The sequence below is a fragment of the Gorilla gorilla genome, chromosome 8 (genome assembly GCF_029281585.2).
Source record: "Gorilla gorilla gorilla isolate KB3781 chromosome 8, NHGRI_mGorGor1-v2.1_pri, whole genome shotgun sequence".
Lineage (NCBI taxonomy): Eukaryota > Metazoa > Chordata > Mammalia > Primates > Hominidae > Gorilla > Gorilla gorilla.
In genome coordinates this window covers 127,123,262-127,148,062 of record NC_073232.2, presented here as the reverse complement: position 1 = coordinate 127,148,062, position 24,801 = coordinate 127,123,262, and the positions used below count along the sequence as shown (strand labels likewise).

Genomic DNA, 24,801 nt, shown 5'->3' with positions numbered 1-24,801 from the left:
CCATCTTGTGAGTCATGCTTTCAATTTCTAAAGCCAATAAAAGAGGTTGTATTGAAAACATCTCAAGTATAATACATTAAAACCAGTATTTCAAAGAATCTAAGTCCAATTCTAAATCATTACGTAGCTTACCTCATCAGATATGTGATCACAATGTTCAATTAACCTATGCCTTAAAGGATGTCTGCTGATTTCTGCCAGAGTTTCTGGTTCCCTCTGTTCTCCAAGGATAAAAAACACCATTTCTTGAAGCAAAACATCAGAGGTCACTTGCCGAACGATGCGATGAAGCAGAGCAGTGGATGTGAGAATACCCATCTCAGAACTGAGCACAATGAACAGGTAGTCAGTGGGCAAAAATAACATGACACAGTGATGCGGTTTTTTTCAAAAGAAAACAGGCTACTCACGTTTGCATTAATTGAGGTTCCATAACACCAATGAAAAATCTTTCATGAACAGCTTTGGCAAGAGCAACAGCAGCAGTCTAGAATGTAGTAGGAACATCATTTTTTTTTAATATAAAAGAAAGACTAATTTGTAACATCAATAAATCAGTTTGGACTCCCAACTGAATTAATGTGTAAAGACAAAACTTGCCTAATGACCCTCTTATTGGTGGCATATAAATCTAGATTAGATGTTGGCTACTGGGTCATTTACACTTTTTTCTAAATTTCCAAGAGGAATAGGATGAAAAATTATTCCAATGTCCATATAGTATTAACATCTCATCAAAGAGCAGGACTGAAGGGAAATCAGTGTTACTTTGTAAAGTACTGTACCATAATATTTAAGGAAATATAAAAGGGCAGAACTTGAACTTTGATTTATTCTGGAATTGTAATACACACATACAAACATATATACACTTTTTTGTTTACTTATTTTACTAACCATGGTATTCTAAGACAATTAAAATGTATTTGGGATATAAATTAGGGATTCCAATTTCACTTAATAGATATTTGTATCTTAAAATGATCAAAAAACAATAAAAAATTACAAACCTTTTGGGCTTCCTTAATGAGCTGATCACAATAATCAAACCAGGAAAGAAATGAAATTAAGGCTCGTTTTCCTGGAAATGCTGAAGCATCTTCTTTATGACTATATGAGTCCAAGCTGTAAGACAAGGAAGAATTGCTAAGTCCAAAGTTATCCAAAAGCATGGACCCTATTCAGAATGTATGGAAAAATGAAGGCACATGAACACACTCAGATAGTATGGTACATTCACACAGGAAATGCTGGAGGACAGTGAGAAGAGGATTCTGTAAAAGAAACCAAAGATAAGAGAAAATCTTTTAAATAAGAGCTGTAAATAATTTTCATGTATTAAGTAGGAGAAGAGAGGTTAAAGCAGAATGGAACCGCAGGAGGCCAGGTGTGGTGGCTCATGCCTGTAATACCAGCACTTTGGGAGGCCAACGTGGGTGGGTGGGTGGATCACTTGAGGTCAGGAGTTCGAGACCAGCCTGGCCAATATGATGAAACTCTCTCTCTCTCTACTAAAAATACAAAAAAAAAAAAATTAGGTGGGCATGGTGGCTCATGCCTGTAATCCCAGCTACTTGGGAAGCTGAGGCACGGGAATCACTTGAACCTGGGAGACGGAGGTTGCGGTAAGCCAAGATCGCTTCACTGCACTCCAGCCTGGGCGACGGAGCAAGACTCCGTCTCAAAGAAAAAACAAACAAACAAAAAAACAGTGGAGCTGCAGGAGAAAAAACACTGGGATAGCTCCTCATACTCCTGTCCTAAATGTTACCAAGTAACATCAACGAAAAGATGGAGGTTCTCAGCTGCTGGGATGGAAGAAAAGAACGGTAAATGGGGATCTACAAACAGAAATAGCGAGTGGACTACTTCTCTTCCTGCCCTAAAATGCAATACAGTCGTAATGTTAACAAGTGGGTCTGCCCTATAGATGTTGACAGAAAATAGAGTGGAAAAAAGAAAGACACATTAAAAATACAGAGAAACACAATAAAAGGTGATTATGTCAAAACCTTAGGCTGCTTACAGGTGGTGGGACTATGGGCAACTTGTTTATGCTGCTTTATACTTTTTAATAACTTATAAACGTTCTGCAATAATCATATTTCCCTATGATAATCAAGTTGGGGAGTCTAAAAGGTAGGAAGAAGAGGTGAAAGAATGAGGTAGAAGAGATTCTGTACAAACAGGCCAGGAGACAGATTAGACTGCTCTAGAGGCTGTGGAAATTATTTTAAAAGGAGATTCCTTCTCTGAGGGTTTTTTGTTTTTAATAATCAGTTAAAATTATTGGTTTTAACGTAAGCCCTTAAAAATTGATCAGTAAAATGGACAAAATAAAAATATCTTAACTATGTAACAGCTGGATTGTTCCCACACCAATTCATTACCACTGACTGATAAATTTAATATAAGCTTCAAGAAAATATTCCCATTTAATGATCACTAGTAGTGTTCAATTTTTCAAAGACTTCTACCATTGCAAAATAGAAATGGATTTTAAAACGTAGGTGTTAAGAAGTCACCTTTATGGGAAAATACAAGTAACGGTGCTTACCCCCAGTTAATTGCTTCCACGGTTTCAATATCTAACGGATCCACTGACTGAGGTAGGGCCTTGTACAGGGAGGCAAGTCTGTCTGTCAGTAGTTCACACAAGCAAGTGCTCTGTGTAAGGCACTTTGCAGCCGCAGGCTCTGGCAAACTTACTAACAGCATCAAGCCTTCACATGCCTTCACAGCTATTCTGCCATCCTAAAGGAAAAAAAAATCCCCCTTCAATTCTTGAATTGTATATACATCAGGTTGTTTGAAAACATTCAACATAAAAGGATTTAATGTTTCACACTAAAAGAAAAATAGATTTTGTCTATTTTAAATGCATATTATTAGCCAAGTGTGGAGCTTCACGCCTGTAATCCCAGCACTTTGGGAGGCCGGGTGGATCAGCTGAGGTCAGGAGTTTGAGACCAGCCTGGCCAACATGGTGAAACCCCATCTCTACTAAAAATACAAAAATTAGCTGGTGTGGTGGCGTGCACCTGTAATCCCAGCTACTAGGGAGGCTGAGGCAGGAGAATCGCTTGAACCCAGAGGTGGAGGTTGCAGTGAGCCAAGATTGCACCACTGTACTCCAGCCTGGACAACACAGCAAGACTCCATCTCAAAAAAAATAAATTAAAAATTAAAATTAAAAAAAATAAATAAATGCGCATTATTGAAATAATGTTAGGGGGAAAAAAGTAAGGACCATAACTCACAGGACTTCTAGTAAGATTTAACAAAGAATTCACTAAATTGTAATCCTGATTTGGACGAACAACCGAGGCCTCTGGCAGTGAGGTGACACTGAGGTTATCCAAGCTTGTGGACAGGTGATCCATCTGATGAGGAGGCTCATCTTCCACTTCTGTTTGCTCCATTCCAGTAGCACCAGATAGTTCCTCTGGTTGACGGGACTGTCCTGTATCTGTTGACAAGGAATCCTGACCTTTTAATGTATCTTCTGAAATTACATTTGGTACTCCTTTGGAACCCAGTGATTTCATCTTATTCTGAAAAGGAATATATGTTTTATAAAATTCACATCAATAACTTTTTAAGCCAAAAATAATATTTTAATGGATTTTTCTATAACATTCCACATGCCTAGCCAAAGTAGCAATAGATGTTATGTCACATGAAAATATTCTGACTTTTAACAAACTGTGTTTTAGAATGATTTTACCATTGCATAGGAGTTTATCACACTCCTCATACTAACTACAAAATGTTTTACACTGACCATAAGCAATGAACAGTATTACTGATAATTTGACTACTGCTTAAAACAACTAATGTTAGTGAGGAAAAAAGTTTCAGGAGGTTTCAATTGCAGTTAACTTTTTTCTCATCACTGGACTACTGTAACTACATAGCCTCAATGTTAATTCTTATAAGATCATAGGGTCGGGGGGGGTGGGGTTTGCAGGGAAGGAAGTACAAACTTACAAATAAAAATATTTTAAAGTTCAAAAGTTGCCAGCATTAGACTGAAGGTTTCCGCAAAAGCCCCCAAATTCTCTCAAATATATAAGCATCTTTTCTAAGTTTTTCCTTAAACCTCTACTCTATAAGAATACAAGAAGCTGGGCACAGTGACCCATGCCTGTAATACCAGCACTTTGGGAGGCCGAGGCAGGAGGATCACTTGAGCCCAGGAATTCGAGACTAGATGGGGCAACATAGTGAGATCATGTCTCTACTAAAAAAATAAAATAAAATAAGCTGGGTGTGGTGGCTTGCACCTATGGTCCTAGGCCTTGGGAGGCTGAGTGAGGCAGGAAGATTGCTTGAGCCTGGGAGGTTGAAGCTGTGGTGAGCTGTGATCATGCCACTGCACTCCAGCCTGGGCACAGAGCAAGACCCTGTCTCAAAAAAATTTTAAAAAAGAGAACCCAAGAAACTACTCAGGGGACATTTTTACCAGTGTCTTTAGGATAGAAACAAGATTTGCTTGAAATGCTGGTGCTCCCTCCCCCAATCCACACACCAAAACACAAAGAGACTCTTAACTGAAGCAAATTAGCAAATTATTAGCTTCAAGGCAAAAGTATCTTGCTTTCCATTTGAACATAAGAGCAGAAATCAAATTACACAAGTAGGTTAAAATTCACCATAAACTAACTTCTCCCAGGGCCTATCATCATAGAAACATATTAAAGTCTGAATGAATTCAGGGTTCTACTTCCAAAGTTATATTATACTAATTATAAATCACTTTTATTGCTGTTAAAAGTATAGGTTAGACCAATCTTCTTGAGAAATTGAGTTCACAGAACATATTTATTAAAAGAAAACAACTCTATGGGACTCAATGAATACTCCAAACAATTTGCCAATTTCCAACAAAATCAATGGCATACTGGCCGGGTGCGGTGGCTCACATCCCAGCACTTTGAGAGGCTGAGGCAGGCGGATCACTTGAGGTCAGGAGTTCGAGACCAGCCTGGCCAACATGGTAAACCCTGTCTCTACTAAAAATACAAAAATTAGCTGGGTGTGGTGGCATGTGCCTGCAATCCCAGCTACCAGGGAGGCTGAGGCAGAAGAATCACTTGAATCTGGGAGGCAGAGGTTGCAGTGAGCCGAGATCATGCCACTGCACTCCAGCCTGGGCAACAGAGCAAGACTCCACCTCAAAAAAAAAAAAAAAAAAAAAAAAAACCAATGGTATATCATACTCTTTATGAAAGTAAAACATTTCATTCAATTTAAAATACTAGTAATATTGTTGGGAGAGGCGTCTCAAATAAGAACAGCAAGAGGAAGGATGTTAGTATAGCACTCCGTCCTTCAATCAATGTTTCTCAAAGTAAGACTCAAGATTGTTGGTATCCTGGTCTTCTGTGGGGCTTGATAAAAATGCAGATTCCTGGGTCCCATCCGGACCTGTTGAATATCTGGAGGTGGAGCCAAGGAATGTGCATTTTAGAAAAATTTCCTAGGTGATGAGGAACTGTGGCTTTAACACTTTGGTTCCTACTAAAACTGTTCCCCTTCTGTTTTAGGGATCTCATCAGTACCCACAACATAGTCACACACATAGCTTCTAAATCTCTTAAACTTAAACTTCCCTCCCAAATCAAAGATTTGCAATACCGAATACCTGCTAATTATCTCCATCAGGAAATCATGATGACTCAAAGCATCCGGAACCAAAATTATCATCTTCCCCTCAAAATCAGCTCCCTTGGGGCCCCTGTTTTTCTACTAGCAGCAGCCTTATTGGTTCAGGAATTCCAGCATTCAAATCATCCTTTCCCAGCTTCTGCATCTGAGCAGTTACAAGGCCATATAGAGCCTACCTCTAGTCTGAAGTTAGGCATTTCATTCCAACCCACTGCTTCCAACTTGATCGCAGTCCTTGTTACTTCTTGCCTGGGTTACTCCATCAGTTTCCAAATTAGTTTCCCTGATTTTATCTCTCCTCTCAAAGAATCTGCCATATAAAAGGCTGCTGCCAATTTAACTTAAGGCACAGACACCATCACATAATAACATCCCTGCTCAAAAATAGTTAATGGCTCCCCAGTATCTACAAGTAAGAATAAACTCTTCACCTTGTCATTCAAAGCCTTTGACAATACTTAGTCTATCATAGTTCAGGTGCTTCTTGCCACACATCTTAATTATACTGTTTCCTGAACACACCACAAACTTTTATATCTTCATTCCTTATGTTCACCCACTCTAAACATCTGTCAAGGCTCATTTCTCTGTATTTATTTATTTTTTATAGAGATGAGGTCTTGCTATGTTGCTCAGGCTGATCTTGAACTCCTGGGCTCAAGCAATCTGCTTGCCTCAGCCTCCCAAAGTGCTAGGATTACAGGTGTGAATCACCGCGCCCAGCCTCATTTCAAAGATGACCTCTTCCAGGAAGACTTTCTTGATGACCTAGAGCTGATGAATCTCTCCATCCTATAAGTACTTAAGGAATTTACTTTGTATCTTTCCTTTGATTCTCACCTTACTCTACTTTAGATTACGGTATCTGAACATTCATTTACTGTCTTCACCAGACTGTAAACTCCTTTAGGACAAAGACTGTTTCTTTTTTTTTTTTTTTTTGAGACAGAGTCTTGCTCTGTCGCCCAGGCTGAAGTGCAGCGGTGTGATCTTTGCTTACTGCTACCTCTGCCTCCTGGGTTCAAGCAATTCTCCTGCCTCAGCCTCCTGAGTAGCTGGGACTATAGGCATGGGCCACCAAGCCCGACTGATTTTTTGTATTTTTAGTAGAGAAGGGGTTTCACTGTGTTAGCCAGGATGATCCTGATTGATCTTCTGACCTTATGATCTGCCCGCCTCAGCCTACCAAAGTGCTGGGATTACAGGCATGAGCCACCACGCCCGGCCGGCAAAGACTGTTTCTAACTCATCTACCATATATATTTAATCAATAGTAGATGCAAATATTGGCTGACAGTAATGAATAGAGGAAGATGACATTTCAGGGAATATATGCTTGAGAACTGCAAAGCACTTTTGTTCTTATCTATACTTATAAGTAATAAAACTGCATTTCTGGCTGGCCATGGTGGCTAATGCCTATAATCCTGGCACTTTGGGAGGCTGAGGTGGGTGGATCACCTGAGGTTGGGAGTTTGAGACCAGCCTGGCCAACATGGTGAAACCCCATCTCTACTAAAAATACAAAAATTAGCTGGGCGTGGTGGTGTGCACCTGTAATCCCAGTTACTTGGGAGGCTGAAGCATGAGAATCGTTTGAACTGGGAGGCAGAGGCTGCAGTGAGCCGAGATTGCACCACTGCACTACGGCCTGGGCGACACAGTCAAGACTATCTCAAAACAAAAACAAAAACAAAAACAAAACGCTGCATCTCCCTAAAGATTCATTCATTTAGTGTTAACTGAGCAGTTCCTATGCATTGTGCTAGATTCTAGAGAAGCTGTGGGGACCCAAGATTAATGAGACAGAATCCTTGTCCTCAACGAACATACTGACTAGCAGGAGAAAATAAAATGCACTTAAATAACCAGTGCTGGGGGACTGTAGTAACTGACATTAAACACATATGAATAGTCCTATTCGTTAAAAAAATGCAGACACCTACCACCTCAGGAGTGGTAGGAGAACCACCTCAGGTAGGTTCTCATATATGACATATGAGAAATATGTCATAAAAACACTGCACAAAGCAGATGTGTCACTAATTCTGAGGGGTGTTCTCTGTAGTGAGGTTTAAATGTAAATGTTTTTCCGAAGACAGGTACATACAGTATACCTCACCATGAACATACCTAAGCCTACATATTTCGTCTGCTTCTGATCTATGCTATGCACTTAGAAAACAAGTTTCAGAAATTTTTGAGAAAGAAATTCTCCAGGCTTAAGTTTGGGGAAAAAAAATACATGCATTCCAAGTACACTAAGGTTATCTAAGAAAGCTTTAGCAAAAATGAACCTTGAGAAGAAAAATCTCAGCAAAACTGAGATATTTCTCATAAGTATACAAACAACTAAAAAAAAATTCTAATATCATTATAAATCTTTAGAAATGCAAAATCATAAGACTGTTCCAGCCCTTTTGAAGCAAATTTGCAAAAGATGATACGAAATACAACGCACATCACGAACAACACACGATGCGCATGATGAGTGTTAAGGGCATGCGTAGTCCTTACCACCACCTAGAAATTTAAATTCATGAAATTTTACAGCTTAACTGCTTACCTAATTCGAGTTAAGAGTCCAGAATAGAATCCTAATTTACTTAGTAATGTAAAATAGAAAACAAACCCATCTATTGGAGTGGTTAACATTTAAAAATAACAAAACAAACAAAGACCTAACAACATCCAGTGCTGACGACAACATGGAGCAACAGGAGCTCACGTACACTGTTGATGGGATGCAAAATGACAAAGCCACTTGGGAAACAGTTTGGCGGTTTCTTATGAAAATAAATACACACTTACCATATGATCCAGTGATCCTACCCTAGGTATTTATCCAAGTGACATGAAAACCTAAATCCACGCAAAAATCTGTGTGTGATGTTCTTAGTGGTTTCATTCACAATTGTAAAAAACTAGAAACAACCCAGAAGTCCCTCACTGGTGTATGGATAAACAACTGTGGTACATCCATACAATGGTATAGTACTCAACAACATAAAGGAACAAAATCATGGATGAATCTCAAATGCAATAAGCTAACTTTAAAAGCCAGAATCAAAAGGCTAATTACATTGCTATGACTTTTTGGGAAAGAGAAAACTATTGGGATGGAAAATAGATCAGTGACTGCTAGGGCGTAGGGGTGGAGAAGGGATGACTACAAAGGATCATGGGGTAGTGTGACAGAGCTGTTGCACATCTTGATTGTGGTGGTAACACAACTGTGTTCATCAAGCTCACAGAATGCAGACTGAAAAGAGTGAATTCTATTTTATGTAACTTATATCTTAATCCAAAAAAAGAAAAAGAAAAATTTATTTATGTATTTTGTATTATTTGAGACAGAGTCTCACACTGCTGCCCAGGCTAGAGTGCAGTGTTGCAATCTTGGCTCACTGCAACCTCCACCTCCCGGGTTCAAGGGATTCTCCTGCCTCAGCCTCTCAAATAAGTGGGATTCCAGGCGTGCACTACCACACCCAGCTAAGGTTTGTATTTTTAGCAGAGACGGGGTTTCACCATGTTGGTCAGGCTGATCTCGAACTCCTGACCTCAACTGATCCACCTGCACCAGCCTCCCAAAATGCTGGGATTACAGGTGTGAGCCATCGCACCCGGCCAGAAAAATATTTTTTAAAAAACTGAAAAGGCCAGGTGTGGTGGCTCACACCTATAATACCAGAACTTTGGGAGGCCGAGGCAGGAGGATCACTTGAGCTCAGGAATTCCAGACCAGCCTGGACAACACAGGGAGACACTGTCTCTACAAAAAAACTTAAAAAATTAGCCAAGTGTGGTGGTGCACACCTGTAGTCCCAGCTACTTGGTAGGCTGAGGTAAGAGGATCACTTGAACCAGAGAGGTTAAGGCTGCAGTGACCAATGGTCACGCCCCCATACTCCAGCCTGGGCTACAAAGCAAGACCCTGCCTCAAAAAAGTAAAAATAAAAATAAAAATAAATTACAAACAAGGACAAAAACAACATAATCATTTTTTCTAAAATATTCCAAAATGACTTCACTGCTGAAAAAAAGAAGTGAATGAAGGCAAAAAGTACAAAAATATATTTTTTACTTTAAATCTAGGAGTAAAATCCAAAATATCACTTGATTTAAATAAACTATGATTTGGTGACTATGGCTATCAAAACAGTACAAAATACTACAGCAATCCCAACTGCTATGAGGATGGAGAGATAACTCGTGCTTTTTTCCATCTTGTCCAAATCTGCACATGCCATCCTTATCCCAGGCCAGATTTCCCATGCTACATACTAGGGCAAGCTTGGCTGAAAATATGATAGCATATCAACTTCTGTGACTTGTCTATCTCCGATTCAACCTTCAAGCTGCCCTCTTTTAAGCCATGACTTTGTATCTGTCCAGTCCCTGTACCGCCTCATATATCTGGCTCAACTGCATTCTTTGAAATTCTTTTCTCCCAGGAGAATAAAATAGTGATATTAAAGGAAAAATAATTCTGGGAAATAAAACAAGCTAATAACCTGCAAAATAGAGCTCCTTCTAATATTATTCACAGAATTCAATTTTCATAATGATCTTAATATAACTACAGTTTGAAGGTTGACAAAAAGTGTATCATACCTCTAGGAAAAAGTTAACCAGGTAGGGATCCTGTTTCAGCTTCGCACACACAATGCAAAGAAACTGAATCTCTTCATTTTCTGTTGGTGTTGCTAGGACTTCACCACAGAGTCTAATTAATTTCTGTGAAAACAATTGTTTTTAACTTTTTAAACTCAGGCTACTTTTTACAAATTTGTAAAATAACCATTCATTTACCTTAAGGATATTTAAATTTTTCATATAATGCAAATATCCTGCATTAATCAGAACACTAATGATATTTATAATTATCTATATCAAAATAAACTTACTAGTGGTAAAATTTTCAAGTTCATTACCATAAATAATTAACGAGTTATATAATAAATTCTCCTTCAGATGTCATGGAGGTAAAATCCAAGGAAAATTCATGTATAAAATTTTAAAAGAGAATTAGAAAGACTGTAAGTGCACTGTAAATACACTTAATGCTATGTGATGAATAAAGAAAGCTCAAGTATTTGCTAATTTGCATATTAATTTTAGAATAATTTCATTATTTTTACTCTCAGAAAAATAATATAAAATTATTTCAACATTAAAAGAAATCAAACAAAATAATTTTATGTAGGGGGAACAAAATACCTGCACTGGCCTGTGCACGTTAATGTGTGGAAGTAGTGGCTGCCGGATTCTTCCCAGAAGTTTCGTATAGAAAACCAAAACCTGCTGTTTCATTCCCGGAGGACACTGGGTATAGGAAAAAAGGAAGCCAACAGGAAAACAACAGACAATGCAAACACATTTACTGAAAAGCTTAAAAAATTGGAGAGACAATGTATATGAATGTATTCCACCTTGAAAAGACAAGGCAACTGGCCAGTTAATAACTGTCAGAATAAAATTTTCAATCAAATATTAATGACAGGTACTCTAGAAATAATATTGTATATCTGAGACCATAATACAGCATGTGAGACCACAGGTTCATGTAGTTACAAACAGCATGGTGATAATATGTTGTTGAGATTAGAGCTTGGTGCAGTCAATGTCAACCTGTTTATATTCTAAATGCTGGGGTAACATGAAACTGTAATAGTTAACACCCCGCCGGAACAAAGGCAAAATCTTGTTACTTACACTAATGACAGACATGTCATCAACAACTTTCCATCATATATATGTAGGAGTAAATAAAGCCTCCTAACACACATGTAAATAAAAGGAAACCTATGGTGTAAACTGTTGTGATTTTATCCTAACATCATTTTAAATTAGAGCTGTGCCTCGGTATACACGGTTATACCCAAATCTGCACTCACTCAGTTCTGGTAGTCAGCCCTGTGGAACCCACATATGTGAAAATTCAGCCCTTTGCATAGGCAGGTTTTGCATCCTGGAAATACTATATTTTTCATCCATGTTTGGTTGAAAAAAATCTGCCTATATGTGGACCTACACAGTTCAAACCCATGTTGTTCAAGGGTCAACTGTAAATATTCTTTGCCTATTATAATCATAATATGAATCAAATTATTTACATTATGATTATAATAGGCAAAGAATGTTTAATAAATTAGTTTTTATAAAATGCCAGTTGTTTTAAGTATTTGCTGAAAAGTAGGTAAACCCAATGATCACTCACACTGCAGATTAAGAGAGTATGAATTAACAAGGTTAAGTTCCTTAATTAAGCTGCTTATACTGCTTCACATTTCAAATACAGTTACAAAATAAGTATTTCCAAAGCATCATCATAGACATGCTATCTGGAAATAGTATAAACTATAATCTTATGCACAATATTTTTAAGCTAGCAAATACTTTACATTATTTAGATAAACCACTAAATTATATTTACAATCACCAGTATTAAAATAAATTTACTAGAAGTACAATTACTAACTTCTGCTCAAAAATCAATTAATCAATTTATTATTAACAATCCTTCTCTCCAAAGGACAGGAAAAAGGAGGAGGAGAATGAGTTGCAGAATATTAGGGAGCAGGTGTGTTGCCTAAAAAACATAAATTGAGTGAATTTAATTTAAAAGTAAATTAGAGTATTACAGACAGACAAAAGGAAATCATCTTGCATGCTACTATTCATAACTGTCTTTGTCATGAAAATGTGTCTATAGGTTTGTTTTAGCTTAATTTTTTTCACATATATCATAGAAATTCACAGAACTATATAGACGTTTAGGGCTGGGGAGGCCCCTTAGCAAACACTTCCTGGATTTTAAAGAGGAGGAAGATTAACCAAAGAGACTTATGATGGTCACGGTGTGTGAATAATGATGTCAGGACTGGAAGCCTGGCCTCCTAATCTGAACCCAAAGCTCTCCTGTTCCCTCACTCCGCCACACGGCTGGAAAACTTGCCTCTGTAAGTAATTTGAAGGTTTTGCAATATAAAATATTATTGATATCCTAATTTCAGCTTTGTAAAGATTTTTCAAAATTCATCAGGCCTAAAAAATATAAATTGGCTCCACTTAACAGTTTAGTTAGTGTCAAAATAATCAGTGACATTCTCTTCCAGGACTATGACAAATAATTCCTATTTTTCAATCCTATTTTAACTGACTTCCTTTTATCTCTTTTTTTATTCTGAGCTCATGTACTTGAGTTTATTTTCATAAATGTTTACATTGGAATTCTAAGCAGCCAAGTACTAGTTGTTGTCTAGAGTGTTTGGAATCTTTCTATCTCTACGGACATATTTGTATAGGCTACATAATTTTCTTTTTTCCACAATCTTAACTTGAATCCTGCCATGTTCAATATGTACCTCTATAATCAAGTATTTGGCAGCTTCTTTATTCATAAGACATTAATGCATGTACTAATGCCCAAGAACATGGTGTGGATTAGGAACTTACATCAGCTTTCCCCAAGGTGTATAATGTTTCCAAGATCTTGTGATGAAGCAAATATTCCATACATGGCCCCGTCTCTCCAGATTCCCGTTCGTTTTCTTCTTGAACCAGTATATCTAACATCTGTTCCAGATGCGATGGAATATTTGTATCGGTCACTGGGGCTTTATCATCTAAACAATAAAAAAATTCATCAAATATTTAAACATTTTTAAACTGCATATTCGTACCTAAAATACTCTGTATTTCCCTTTTCCTATTCAAACTAAGAAAAATCTGAACTACACACTTAAGTGAGGTTTATAAACACAGTATGATTATCTCTGCTAGAATTTAGATGATGCATTTTGTCACATTCTTACCCCAAAACTGAATCAATATTCTGAAATATGGCTAGGCACGGTGGCTCACACCTGTAATTCCAGCACTTTGGGAGGCCGAGGCAGGTGGATCACCTGAGGTCAGGAATCCAAGACCAGCCTTTTCAACACAGTGAAACCTCCTCTCTACTAAAAATACAAAAAAATTAGCTGTGTGTGGTGGTGGGCGCCTGTGATTCCAGCCACTCAGGAGGCTGAGGCAGGAGAATCTCTTGAACCTGGGAGGCGGAGGTTGCAGTGAGCAGAGATCGCACCACTGAACTTCAGCCTGGGCGACAGAGAGGGACACCATCTCAAAAAAAAAAAAAAAAAAAAAAATCTGAAATACATTCCATAAGCTAACATTCATCTATCCACAGTAATTCAGAAATAAGAGCTATTTTTGTGGGAAATGGGAACATGACCAGGAAAAATACACGTCACATCAAAAATGTTCTATGTGTATTTATAATTAAAATATTTTTTTCACTTAGCCAGCTCAGAAGATCTAAACTTTAAGTTTCTTTAAATAGAAATAGGTTGGCCTTGAACATGAAGGCAAATAACCTGGGATATATGAAGAGGACAGATTCTGTTTTGGATTGCTACTACGTTACTTTGTAGGATTGGGAAATCTGTCATTTAATGTCCCTAATTCATTTTCTTCTATTAAAATGAGAAGCCAAAAGGAAAACCCTCTACTAAAATTACTGACATCTCTCATTAACGTATAGCTGTTTTCCAAAATCTGTTTTTCGAAGTTGCTTCTCAGGAGAATTTTTATTAAATATTATTGATTTCTTATAATAAAATAAAAATTTAGTGATATTTTTTAACATATCACAGTTAGACTCAAACATCCCATGGTTTTATCAACCCATCCTTATTATACTAAGGTTAAATTACTCTTAAAAATGTGAAGTTTTATAGAACATTTAAATACAAAATACATTAGGAAGTGCCAAATTCTTTACTTATGTCTCTATTTTCATTTACTTTGTACTTCTATAGTTTGAACAACACAATTCTGGTATGCTATGTACTGATATGCTGCTTTGTCTGTATGTATACTAACACAGAAAACCATAACGCTAAGCCTTATGGAGAAAACAATGGATAGAGAAGGGTCACCTTTGTTTTCAGGAGGACATATGTATCAAGTTTGATATGGTATGGGACAGTTGTTAAAAGCATGGGCCCTGGAGTTAGACAACCTGGATTCAAATCTTGGCTCTGTCACTTTCAGCTGGATGAACTGGTGCAAACTATGTAAGCATCAGTCACCAACATCTATAAAATGGAACTAATAAACACTAGTGAGTACTATTATATGAATTCAATGAAATAATAAAGCTCAGTCCTTAGCACAAAGAATTCAAGAAATGTTATGTCTCATTTCATATTCTAAAATGAGTAGCCTAGCACTAGTAAAAGATGATTTGTAAGCTTACTTGCAATTTACTTTTTAAAAATGTGTTTTCCCCATAATTGTAGCCTTTATATACACAAACGCTCCAAGAAAGAATGAATGTTCAAGCTCTATCCACACTGGCTTCCTTAAAGTTCCTGGGATATGCCAAGCGTGCCACATACTCTGGGCCTGAGGGTTTGTGAATTAGGTCTCATTCCCAAGACATCCTTCCCCCAGATATCTAGCAGGCTTGGTTTCTTTATCCTTTAGATTTCAGCTCACAAGTCATATTGGGCAATGAGGTTTTCTCTAACCTAAAATAGCCAACTGACCACTCCCACCACCCCAACGTACTCTTTAGCCTGCTTCATTTTCCCTTGACGCTTATCATCTGACACACTATACGTATTTGTCTATATACTGTCTGCCTCCTCCCACTCAATACATAAACTCTGTGAGGACAGCAGTGTTGTCTGTTTGACGGACTGTTCTATCCCCCAGTGCCTCAACAATGCCTGACACACAGTAGTAGGTGCTCAACAGGTATATTTTTAAATGAGTGACTGAATCTTAAAGACAAAGATAAGATTGTCTATAAACTTAAATATAACTTTGAAGACTTACTTAAAAATATTTTAGTATTTCACAAATTTTCTGTTTAACTTTCACAAATTTTCAGTTAATATCAGCATTGTTCCTTACCTGAAGTCTCTATGTAGTAATGGGTAATTGCCTTCCAGTGATAAACAAAATCTTCTTGTAAAGGAAGAGAAGGTGCAAGCTACACAAACAAAAGACCACAACAATTAAGAAAATGGCATTGAAAGTTTCCCATAACTTATAACTCTGTATTTATCTACTACGATGCAAAGGTAGCATAAAAATAAGGGGTGAACTTTGTTTTTATATGTCAGATATTAAAGAGAAACAAAATAAGTCAAATCAAAGAAAGTAAAAATGAGTTATCAAGAAGAGGAAAAACATATTTATCAACATTATTAAACTACAGTATCGAGCTTTTTTTTCCTCCCCTGACACTTTTTTAAAAGTAGGTTTCAGGCTGGGGGCAGTGGCTTACATCCCTAATCCCAGCACTCTGGGAGGCTGAGGTAGGTGAATCACTTGAGGTCAGGAGTTCAAGACCAGCTGGGCAACATGGTGAAACCCCATCTCTACTAAAAATACAAAAATTAGCCAGGCGTGGTGCCGTGCGCCTGTAGTCCCAGCTTCTGGGGAGGCTGAGACAGGAGAATCGCTTGAACCTGGGAGGGAGAGGTTTCAGTGAGCCAAGATTGCGCCACTGCACTCCAGCCTGGATGACAGAACGAGATTCTAGCTCAAAAAAAAAAAAAAAAAAAAAAGTAGGTTTCAGAGGTATATTAAATGAAAACGAAACAATATTCTATTACTGACATATCAGTAAAATGAAATTACTAATAGCCAGGAATCTTTGTACCTAGGACTTTGAAATGCAAAACAGTAAAAAGCTGCTATGTAATTAGTTCCACATCATCACTACTAAAACATATACCAAAGTCAACTTCGTAATCAGATTAAAACTGTACCCTACATTCAGTGACATACAAATGTAAATCTTTTCTTTTTTAAGCTTGGATTAGGCAGTGCATATTTTTAGCAAAATAACTACTTGAACAAGATACTAACAATTTAAATTCCACAAAGTCAAAAATGCTCAACATTTTAGCTCTAAAACTTACTTCAGAAGTTTTATGCCCAAAATTATATCCCCTCAGCCATCTTATAGCAAACCTACAAGTATTTCAAATGTGTGTTAAATGGATAGAAAAGGATTTGCATACACTTTCTACATTTCTTTTCCTTAAAGAGTGAAAGAGAGTGAGAGCTCCCCTAGTCCTAGTGTTGTCAGAGGCCTTTGAACCACAGCAACTCCATCTTGAACAGGAGCTGGGTAAAATGAGGCTAAGACCTGCTGGGCTGCATTCCCAGGAGGTTAGGCATTCTTAGTCACAGGATGAGACTGGAGGTCACAGGTCCGATATCACAAGATACAGGTCATAAAGACCCTGCTGATAAACAGCATTCGGTAAAGAAACTGGCCAAAACTCACCAAAACCAAGACGGTCACAAAAGTGACCTCCAGTTGTCTTTACTGCTCATTATACACTAATTGTAATGCATTAGCATGCCAAGAGCCACTCCCACTAGTGCCATGACAGCCTTCAAATGCCATGGCAACGTCTGAAAGATGCCATCCTTATATAGTCGAAAAAGGGGAGGAACCCTCAAGGCTGAGAATGGCCCACCCCTTTCCCCAGAAAGTTCATGAATAAGCCATCCCTATATAGTCTAAAAAGGGGAGGAACCCTTAAGGCCGAGAATGGCCCACCCCTTTCCCCAGAAAGTTCATGAATAAGCCATCCCTATATAGTCTAAAAAGGGGAGGAACTCTCAAGGCTGAGAATGGCCCACCCCTTTCCCCAGAAAGTTCATGAATAAGCCATCCCTATATAGTCTAAAAACGGGAGGAACACTTAAGGCCGAGAATGGCCCACCCCTTTCCCCAGAAAGTTCATGAATAAGCCATCCCTATATAGTCTAAAAAGGGGAGGAACTCTCAAGGCTGAGAATGGCCCACCCCTTTCCCCAGAAAGTTCATGAATAAGCCATCCCTATATAGTCTAAAAAGGGGAGGAACTCTCAAGGCTGAGAATGGCCCACCCCTTTCCCCAGAAAGTTCATGAATAAGCCATCCCTATATAGTCTAAAAAGGGGAGGAACTCTCAAGGCTGAGAATGGCCCACCCCTTTCCCCAGAAAGTTCATGAATAAGCCATCCCTTGTTTAGCATATGATCAATAAATAACTAGAAAAATAGCCAACTAGTAGCTCTTGGGGCTGCCCTGCCTATGGAGTACCCATTCTTTTGTTTCTTTACTTCTCCAGAGTCCATTGTCATAGACTTCCTCTAAACAGATGACCTAAAAGAGGTCATGTTATTCTTGCACTTCTACTGGTACCATTTTGATTTCTTGGTGTCCTCAGCATCCACCTCAGAGCTGGCAACCCTGTCGAAACAATTTCCGAACTATTGTCCAAATTAGAAATATTGGTCTAAACATCTTAAGTGTTTCAATCAAGAAGATGAAATGTATTTATGGAATTAAATAGACCTGAAAATATTTCAACAATTATCAATATCTTCCACTGTAAATCGTACTGTGTTAAGAGAATAAAATATTCACCTTATTTTCAAGAAAATAAAAATAAAAAAGACTGCAAGAAAGGAGTTAAAATCTTTGGGAGTACTTTAACTTCAAGGAGAACATGGGGAGAAAAAAACTTATGGGAGATTGAGGGAAAAAATTAAGAAGAAAATTAAGAATCAAAGTATTAACTTGGGAAAACAGTATCATCTTCCTAAAATGTTTAGGAAAAAAAAAGTTTTAATCAGCCACTTGTTTTTAGAATGTTCTCAAAATAATAAAACCTCTTCCTAATTTTTTTGGACCTGACTTCTATAGACTACCTTTATACAGTTAGGTGCATTCACGAGTGGGACAAACCCAAATGAAATTTGTTGTTTCAGGAACTGCACCTAATTTCTTAAGTGTAAATGCTATGATTTGTTAAATTTTTCCAAGGCAACCTCCTGGGTATATAAGGAGTTACAGTATCCTTTTTCCAGATTATTTCAAGAGTGGGATTTAACTGTATTTCAAGGGAACTGAAACTGTATTCTCTGGTCACTAGACAGAGAAGTCTTACTGCATTTGTGTCAGGACCCTTGTTGTAGGTTACAGTCAAATTCAAAGCAGAATGGTGTTACTTTGTGAATACCTCCCTCCAGGAGTTAGATTTAAATAAGAAACCTATTTAACTAGAGAGTTAAATAGTTCTCAATTGCTAATAACTTAGATTAGTAACAATCTTGTTCAAACATGAATAAATGTCCTTATTTATGTAAAACTTTCTAGTAAACTGTCATTACTAATTCTAACATGCAAATTACCTGTTTTATCACTGCATAAAAATGTTGATAATCTGAGTTAAAAAAAAATTATGAATCAGTACCAAGACATTCCAATTTAATTTTTTACAACACAGAGAATTAAATTTTTAAAAACTCATGCAATGACTATCTCAACCCCAAGTTGACATGAAACCCTTAACTAGACTTGGCTTTCTCTGCAAAGCTTGACCAGGCTCTTCCTGCCTAGGATGGAGTCCCTATATATGCCTTGATACTCTTTTTTTTTTTTTTTGAGATGGAGTCTCGCTCTGTCACCCAGGCTGGAGTGCAGTGGCCCGATCTCGGCTCACTGCAAGCTCCGCCTCCCGGGTTCACACCATTCTCCTGCCTCAGCCTCCCGAGTAGCTGGGACTACAGGCGCCTGCCATCACGCCGGCTAATTTTTTGTATTTTTAGTAGAGACAGGGTTTCACCGTGTTAGCCAGGATGGTCTCGATCTCCTGACCTCATGATCTGCCCGCCTCGGCCTCCCAAAGTGCTGGGATTACAGGCGTGAGCCACCGGGCCCGGCCTATGCCTTGATACTCTTTACCAGCTGGCTTGCTCTCTTTTATCCCATATCCCACTTTTGTCATTGTTTAATTATTCATCTCTTCCACTAGATTGTCAGCTCTATGAGGGCTGGAACTGTATCATCTTTTTCATCACTCAATCTCTGGTTTCCAACTCAGGCATGACACAGAGTTAAGTATTTGATAATATATATAAATACATAAATAACACAGAAGTCACTGCCTTTTAATGAGTAGTTATGTGCCAGGTGTAATACTGCAAATTTTGCAAATACTGTATGATCTTAAACTCTTGTGATAAACCTATTTTGCTCAAACTCTGAAGACTCAAAATCGGTTAACTGACTTACCCAAGGAAACATTGCCTTCAACTGGGAGTCTTGACTGTGTCCAATATACCCATCACACAAAAGTATCTAGATGGATAATTCAGATGAAAACTAGTGTTCTAAAAGCCACCTCTGCTTTTACTGTGTCTCATGTATCATCAACATTCCACTCCCAGATTTTATTTTATTTTTGAGACAGAGTTTTGCTCTTGTTGCCCTGGCTGGAGTGCAATGGTGTGATCTCGGCTCATTGCAACCTCTGCCTCCCAGATTCAAGCGATTCTCCTGTCTCAGCCTCCCAAGTAGCTGGGATTACAGGCGCATGCTACCGCATCTGGCTAATTTTTGTAGTTTTAGTAAAGATAGGGTTTCATCATATTGGTCAGGCTGGTCTCGAACTCCTGACCTCAGGTGATCCGCCCGCCTCGGCCTCCCAAAGTGCTGGCATTACAGGTGTGAGCCACTGTGCCTGACGCCACTCCCAGATTTTTTAAATGCTTCTTTCTGCCCCCAGCTTTCCTAGTGACCTTCCCCATCTTCTCTGCCTCTCTAAAGTCTTGCTCACTTCCTTCCAGAGAGCCTTCTATAACAACTCCAATCCTAAATGCTTGCTCCCTTCTCCTATAGAGTTCACTGGCTAAACCAATCATCCAAATGACAATAATGGTTGACTTTTACTGAGCACTTTCTATGTGCCAGGCACTGCACTAAGCACTTCATGTACATTATCTCATTTTAATCTTCACAACAATTCTATGATAGGTTTAATTATTTCCCTTTATAATGAAGAAATGGAAATGTATACATATCAAGTAACTTGTCCAAGTGTAGAAGGAAGGGACAGAGGCAGGAATGGAACATGATTCTGTCTGGCTGTATGGGCTAGAACACATTCTTAGGCATTCCTTATTCTGTAATCTAACTTGTATATTTGTTTTGTTTCCCATATAAGACTGTAAGCATTGTGACCAAGGACACAAGCATACCAAGTCCACCTTGTTTCCCTCACTTGGAGCCATGCTTTCGTGGTGACTCAGAAGACATGTGCTGAATGAGTGAAGAACTGAACCTAGAGATCACTTGTTGGAAAAGAATATGCCTGAGAAAACATGAGATACATTTGATTTGTGGTTTGAATTTCCAGGGCACAGGAGATTTTTAAGGAATTGCTAGTCTCAACAATCATCATGAACTCTTAACTATAATTTGAAAAGAAAACATTGCACTTACATTCTGAAAGATGACTTCCATTAAAGGAATTAGCTAAAATGATAAAACTCTTCCCTGACACTGTCCTTTATCCTCTCTGGAATAAATCTGCCCGCAAGGGTGGAACTGGTTGGAATTTAAGAGGAACATGCCCTTGGGCACATTCCCTAGTGAGGACTAGGCTCTCAACAAATACCAAATTGTACTAAATGGAAAGAGTTTTATCTATCTTTTGAAGAAGTTGTGTTAAAACAATCCAATCTAACCCCGGAACTAACTACAAGAAAGGCCTGAATTCAGACTTGTGACATGTGGCAACTGGCTAACAGAACAGATTCATTTCATAAGACTCTTACTGGCCAATCATCTCTATACTGAGAGAAGACTGTCATTTCTAAAAAGGGAGGCAGGAGTTACATTACAGTTCTTGTTTTTAATCAAGAAGGTGTGAACTTATCTTCCATACTCAAAATGCAGTCTATCAGCTTAATAACACATTTTCAAATATTAATTTTGGAAAATATCTTAGTCATATTTTTCACGTTGTAAGTAGTTGCCAGGGAGTGAGGAGAAACCATTAATCAAACAGTAAGAAAAACTCTATGTTTAAGCCTCACTTAAATGAATACATCCGGTCAACACTAAAAAAACTATTTGGGCCAGGTATGATGGCTCCATCACTATAATCCTGGCACTTTAGGAGATGGAGGTGGGAGGCTCACTCAAGCCCAAAAATGTGAGACCAACCTGGGCACAGTGTCTACATTGTGAGACCCAGTGTCTACAAAAAATTTTTTTAAAAATTGAGTGTGGTGGTGCTGGCCTATAGTCTCAGCTACTCAGGAGGCTGAGGCAGGAGAATCGTTTGAGCCCTGGAGGTTGAGGCTGCAGTGAGCCATGATCATGTCACTGCACTCTAGCCTGGGTGACAGAGACCCTGTTTCGAAAAATAAGTAAATAGTTAATTAAAAATTAAAAACCCATTTGAAGGCTTACCAATTAAATAAGGAAACCTGGAAAGTAATCATACCAAAATGATTGGAAAAGCATTACTCCACAGACTGACCCAACAAAATAATGAAAAAAGCTCATGTCAGCATCCAGGTATTTTCTGTCTCTGTATAATCCTGATAACTATGTTAATTGGAATACTGCATCAGGAAATGCTAATTGGGCGTACACATGAACAGGAACACACAGAAGAGCTAATGAAATGAACTGAGGAATGGTAAGATTGGTTCATAGAGGAAAATATCAAGCAAATTAATAAACAGAACTGAATAACTGGAAACTAACCTTGGGCTACAAAAAAACTATCCAAATACCACAAGGATGGCTTATTCATCATTGCATATGAGTTCATTCCCAAGAGAGAATATTAAAAGGGGGAAAAAAAAGGTTAGTATAGAACATCAAACATTTTTCATGAGATTTAACCTCCTATCAAGATAAGATGGGTGGTACCACCAATGAAAACATTAGGTCTAAGCAAATGAAAACATTACACTTCTAAATGCAATGCGTTAATTTCAGGACTAGGTGAACACAAGCCACTCTAACTTTTTCTCACTAACCTCAGCAAAGTAGGCTAAGGATATTACAGAGCAGGAGCCAGATAATTTTGCAGATGCTAATATATACAATTATAAAAAGATAACGAGGACAAGAAAACACAGGCCTCCGGATAAAAATGAGCCTTTACTAGGAGAGCAGGAAAGCCGTCTTTCTTTTTCTAAGTACTTATTTCTGTAAATACTAGCCTGATGGGTAAAGGATATAAATATAGTCGGTATCTGTGGGGGACGAGTTCCAGGACCTCTCTTCCCACCCCTAAGATCTGAGGATGCTCAAGTCCCTGTTATAAAATGGCATATTTTCATATAACCTATGCATACCTGTATACTTTAAATCATCTCTAGATTGCTTCTAATACCTAATACAATGCCTACACATCACTTCATTCACATGGATTCAAGGCAGTACCTGAATATGGCAAATTCAAGTTTTGCTTTTTGGAACTCTGCAGAATTTTTTTCCCCCTCAAATATTTTTTTACTTGAGTTTGGTTGAATCACAGGTGCAGAGCCTACGGATAAGACAGCTGACTGCAATATAGTAAATTTTGATTACCAAGTATCTCATTAAGTATTCCCAAGTATCTCATATATTCAAGGTTAAAATAAAATGATTCGGGCCGGGTGTGGTGGCTCACACCTGTAATCCCAGCACTTTGGGAGGCCAAGGCGGGCAATCACTTGAGGTCAGGAGTTCGAGAGCAGCCTGGCTAACATGCTGAAACCCCGTCTCTACAAAAAAAAAAAAAAAAAAAAAAAAATTAGCCGGGTGTGGTGGCTGGTGCCTGTAATCCCAGCTACTAGGGAGGCTGAGGCAGGAGAATCGCTTGAATCCGGGAGGCGGAGGTTGCAGTGACCTGAGATCACACCCCTGCACTCCAACCTGGGTGACAGAATGAGATTCGGTCTCAAAAAATAAATAAATAAATAAAATTAAATGATTCTTGGTATTTTTAAAGAAAACAAAATTTAAATGTTTTAATAAACTGCAGTTAAATTCTTTCAACAAAAGTAGAGTGTGTATAAGCAAGAAAAAACTAAAAGTTGTCTTGAAGTCTACCACTGTCATTTCCCTCCCTGTAATACTGCTCTACATTTATGAAACCCTGTTTTTCCTGTTTGATACATTTTCCCAAGAGCTTGCCCTAGAGCTAAATTTTTTAACGCTTCCCATGTATCACTTAAATAACAATTGTACTAAAGTTTGTTTTTATTACTGAAGGCAAAAACTCCATTTTTGCCTGCCCATAAAAAATCATTGTTGTATCTGACATTTTTAAAGTGTACATTTTAAAGTGCCCTATCACATAATATGAACATAGGAAGAGAATGTCATGGTAAAAATTAGCAAAGTAATTATTTCTGCACAGAATGCATTTTTCAATTTGGGCAGTTCTCCCAGAATAAAGTAAACAAGTGAAGCAACTAGCATTCTTACTAGAACAGTGACAAGGCATTTTCTTTTTAGTTTCTTTTCACTTATTAGTCTATTAGGATACTTGAATACTGTCTCTATGCTGGTGTCTAAAACCCTCAAAGGAGAGTACAATTGCAGGATAAACGAAGAGTGTCCAGGAAGAGAACTAGACAAGAAAGGAAACAGATGGTCTCTGTGCTCGGTGAGCTTGGAAGCTGTCGAAAGCAAACTCGACTGGACCCTCCAAACTCCTATCTCAGATCAATACATAAGGTTCAGCTGAGTTCGGCCTCCAGGCCCAAGAAAGCAAAAGCCAGCAACCCGGGGGCTGGTCGGCTGCTCCCTCGCCAGGGACGCCCCACAGCGAGACCATGCCTCTCCCACCTCTACCCCCGAAAACCAAAACAAAACAGAACCAAGCCCAAGCGGTGCTTGCTCGTTTCTTTTGTCTTGCTCAACGCTGACCACTTTTTTTCCGGAGAAGGTTAACGTTAAGGGAGCCCGGGGGAGCTCTCTGCGACCCCGCCAGGTGCTCCCCGAACCCCCGGCCCCATCAGAGGAATGAGGCGACCACCGAGCGGCGTCGGGCGGCCGGGTCCTCCCCAGCACCCCCGCCCCGGCTCCTGGAGGAGGGCAGGGACTGCCGGCCTGGGGCAGCCAGGGACCGACGGGACCCGCGCAGAGCCAGGCCCGAGGCCCCGGGCGCCCCCACGACCCGGCGGCCACCCAGGGCGCCCGCCTGGGGCCTCACCCCAACCGGGGCCAGGGCCGCCGAGGGCCGGGCCGAGGCCGCCGGGGAGCGTAGGCCGCCGACATCCCCGGCCTGCCGTGCGCCCGCAGCCCGCGGCCTT

General features: G+C 38.9%; 1 protein-coding gene and 1 pseudogene across 2 annotated transcripts in view; both read right to left on the bottom strand.

The window, feature by feature from the left end:
* FHIP2A (FHF complex subunit HOOK interacting protein 2A) overlaps positions 1-24,801 on the bottom strand; it is a 78,276-nt gene that overhangs the window by 53,035 nt on the left and 440 nt on the right. For both annotated transcript variants that reach the window (XM_004050133.5, XM_004050134.5), the window contains exons 2-10: positions 15,601-15,679; positions 13,132-13,301; positions 10,894-10,998; positions 10,288-10,410; positions 3,261-3,554; positions 2,558-2,754; positions 1,011-1,125; positions 411-487; positions 133-325 (exon numbers count right to left, since the gene is read on the bottom strand). In XM_004050133.5, coding sequence (XP_004050181.2) covers positions 133-325; positions 411-487; positions 1,011-1,125; positions 2,558-2,754; positions 3,261-3,554; positions 10,288-10,410; positions 10,894-10,998; positions 13,132-13,301; positions 15,601-15,679 — 1,353 coding nt within the window. The remainder of the gene's footprint in view (positions 1-132; positions 326-410; positions 488-1,010; positions 1,126-2,557; positions 2,755-3,260; positions 3,555-10,287; positions 10,411-10,893; positions 10,999-13,131; positions 13,302-15,600; positions 15,680-24,801) is intronic.
* Positions 15,688-24,797, bottom strand: LOC134759244 (uncharacterized; annotated as a pseudogene).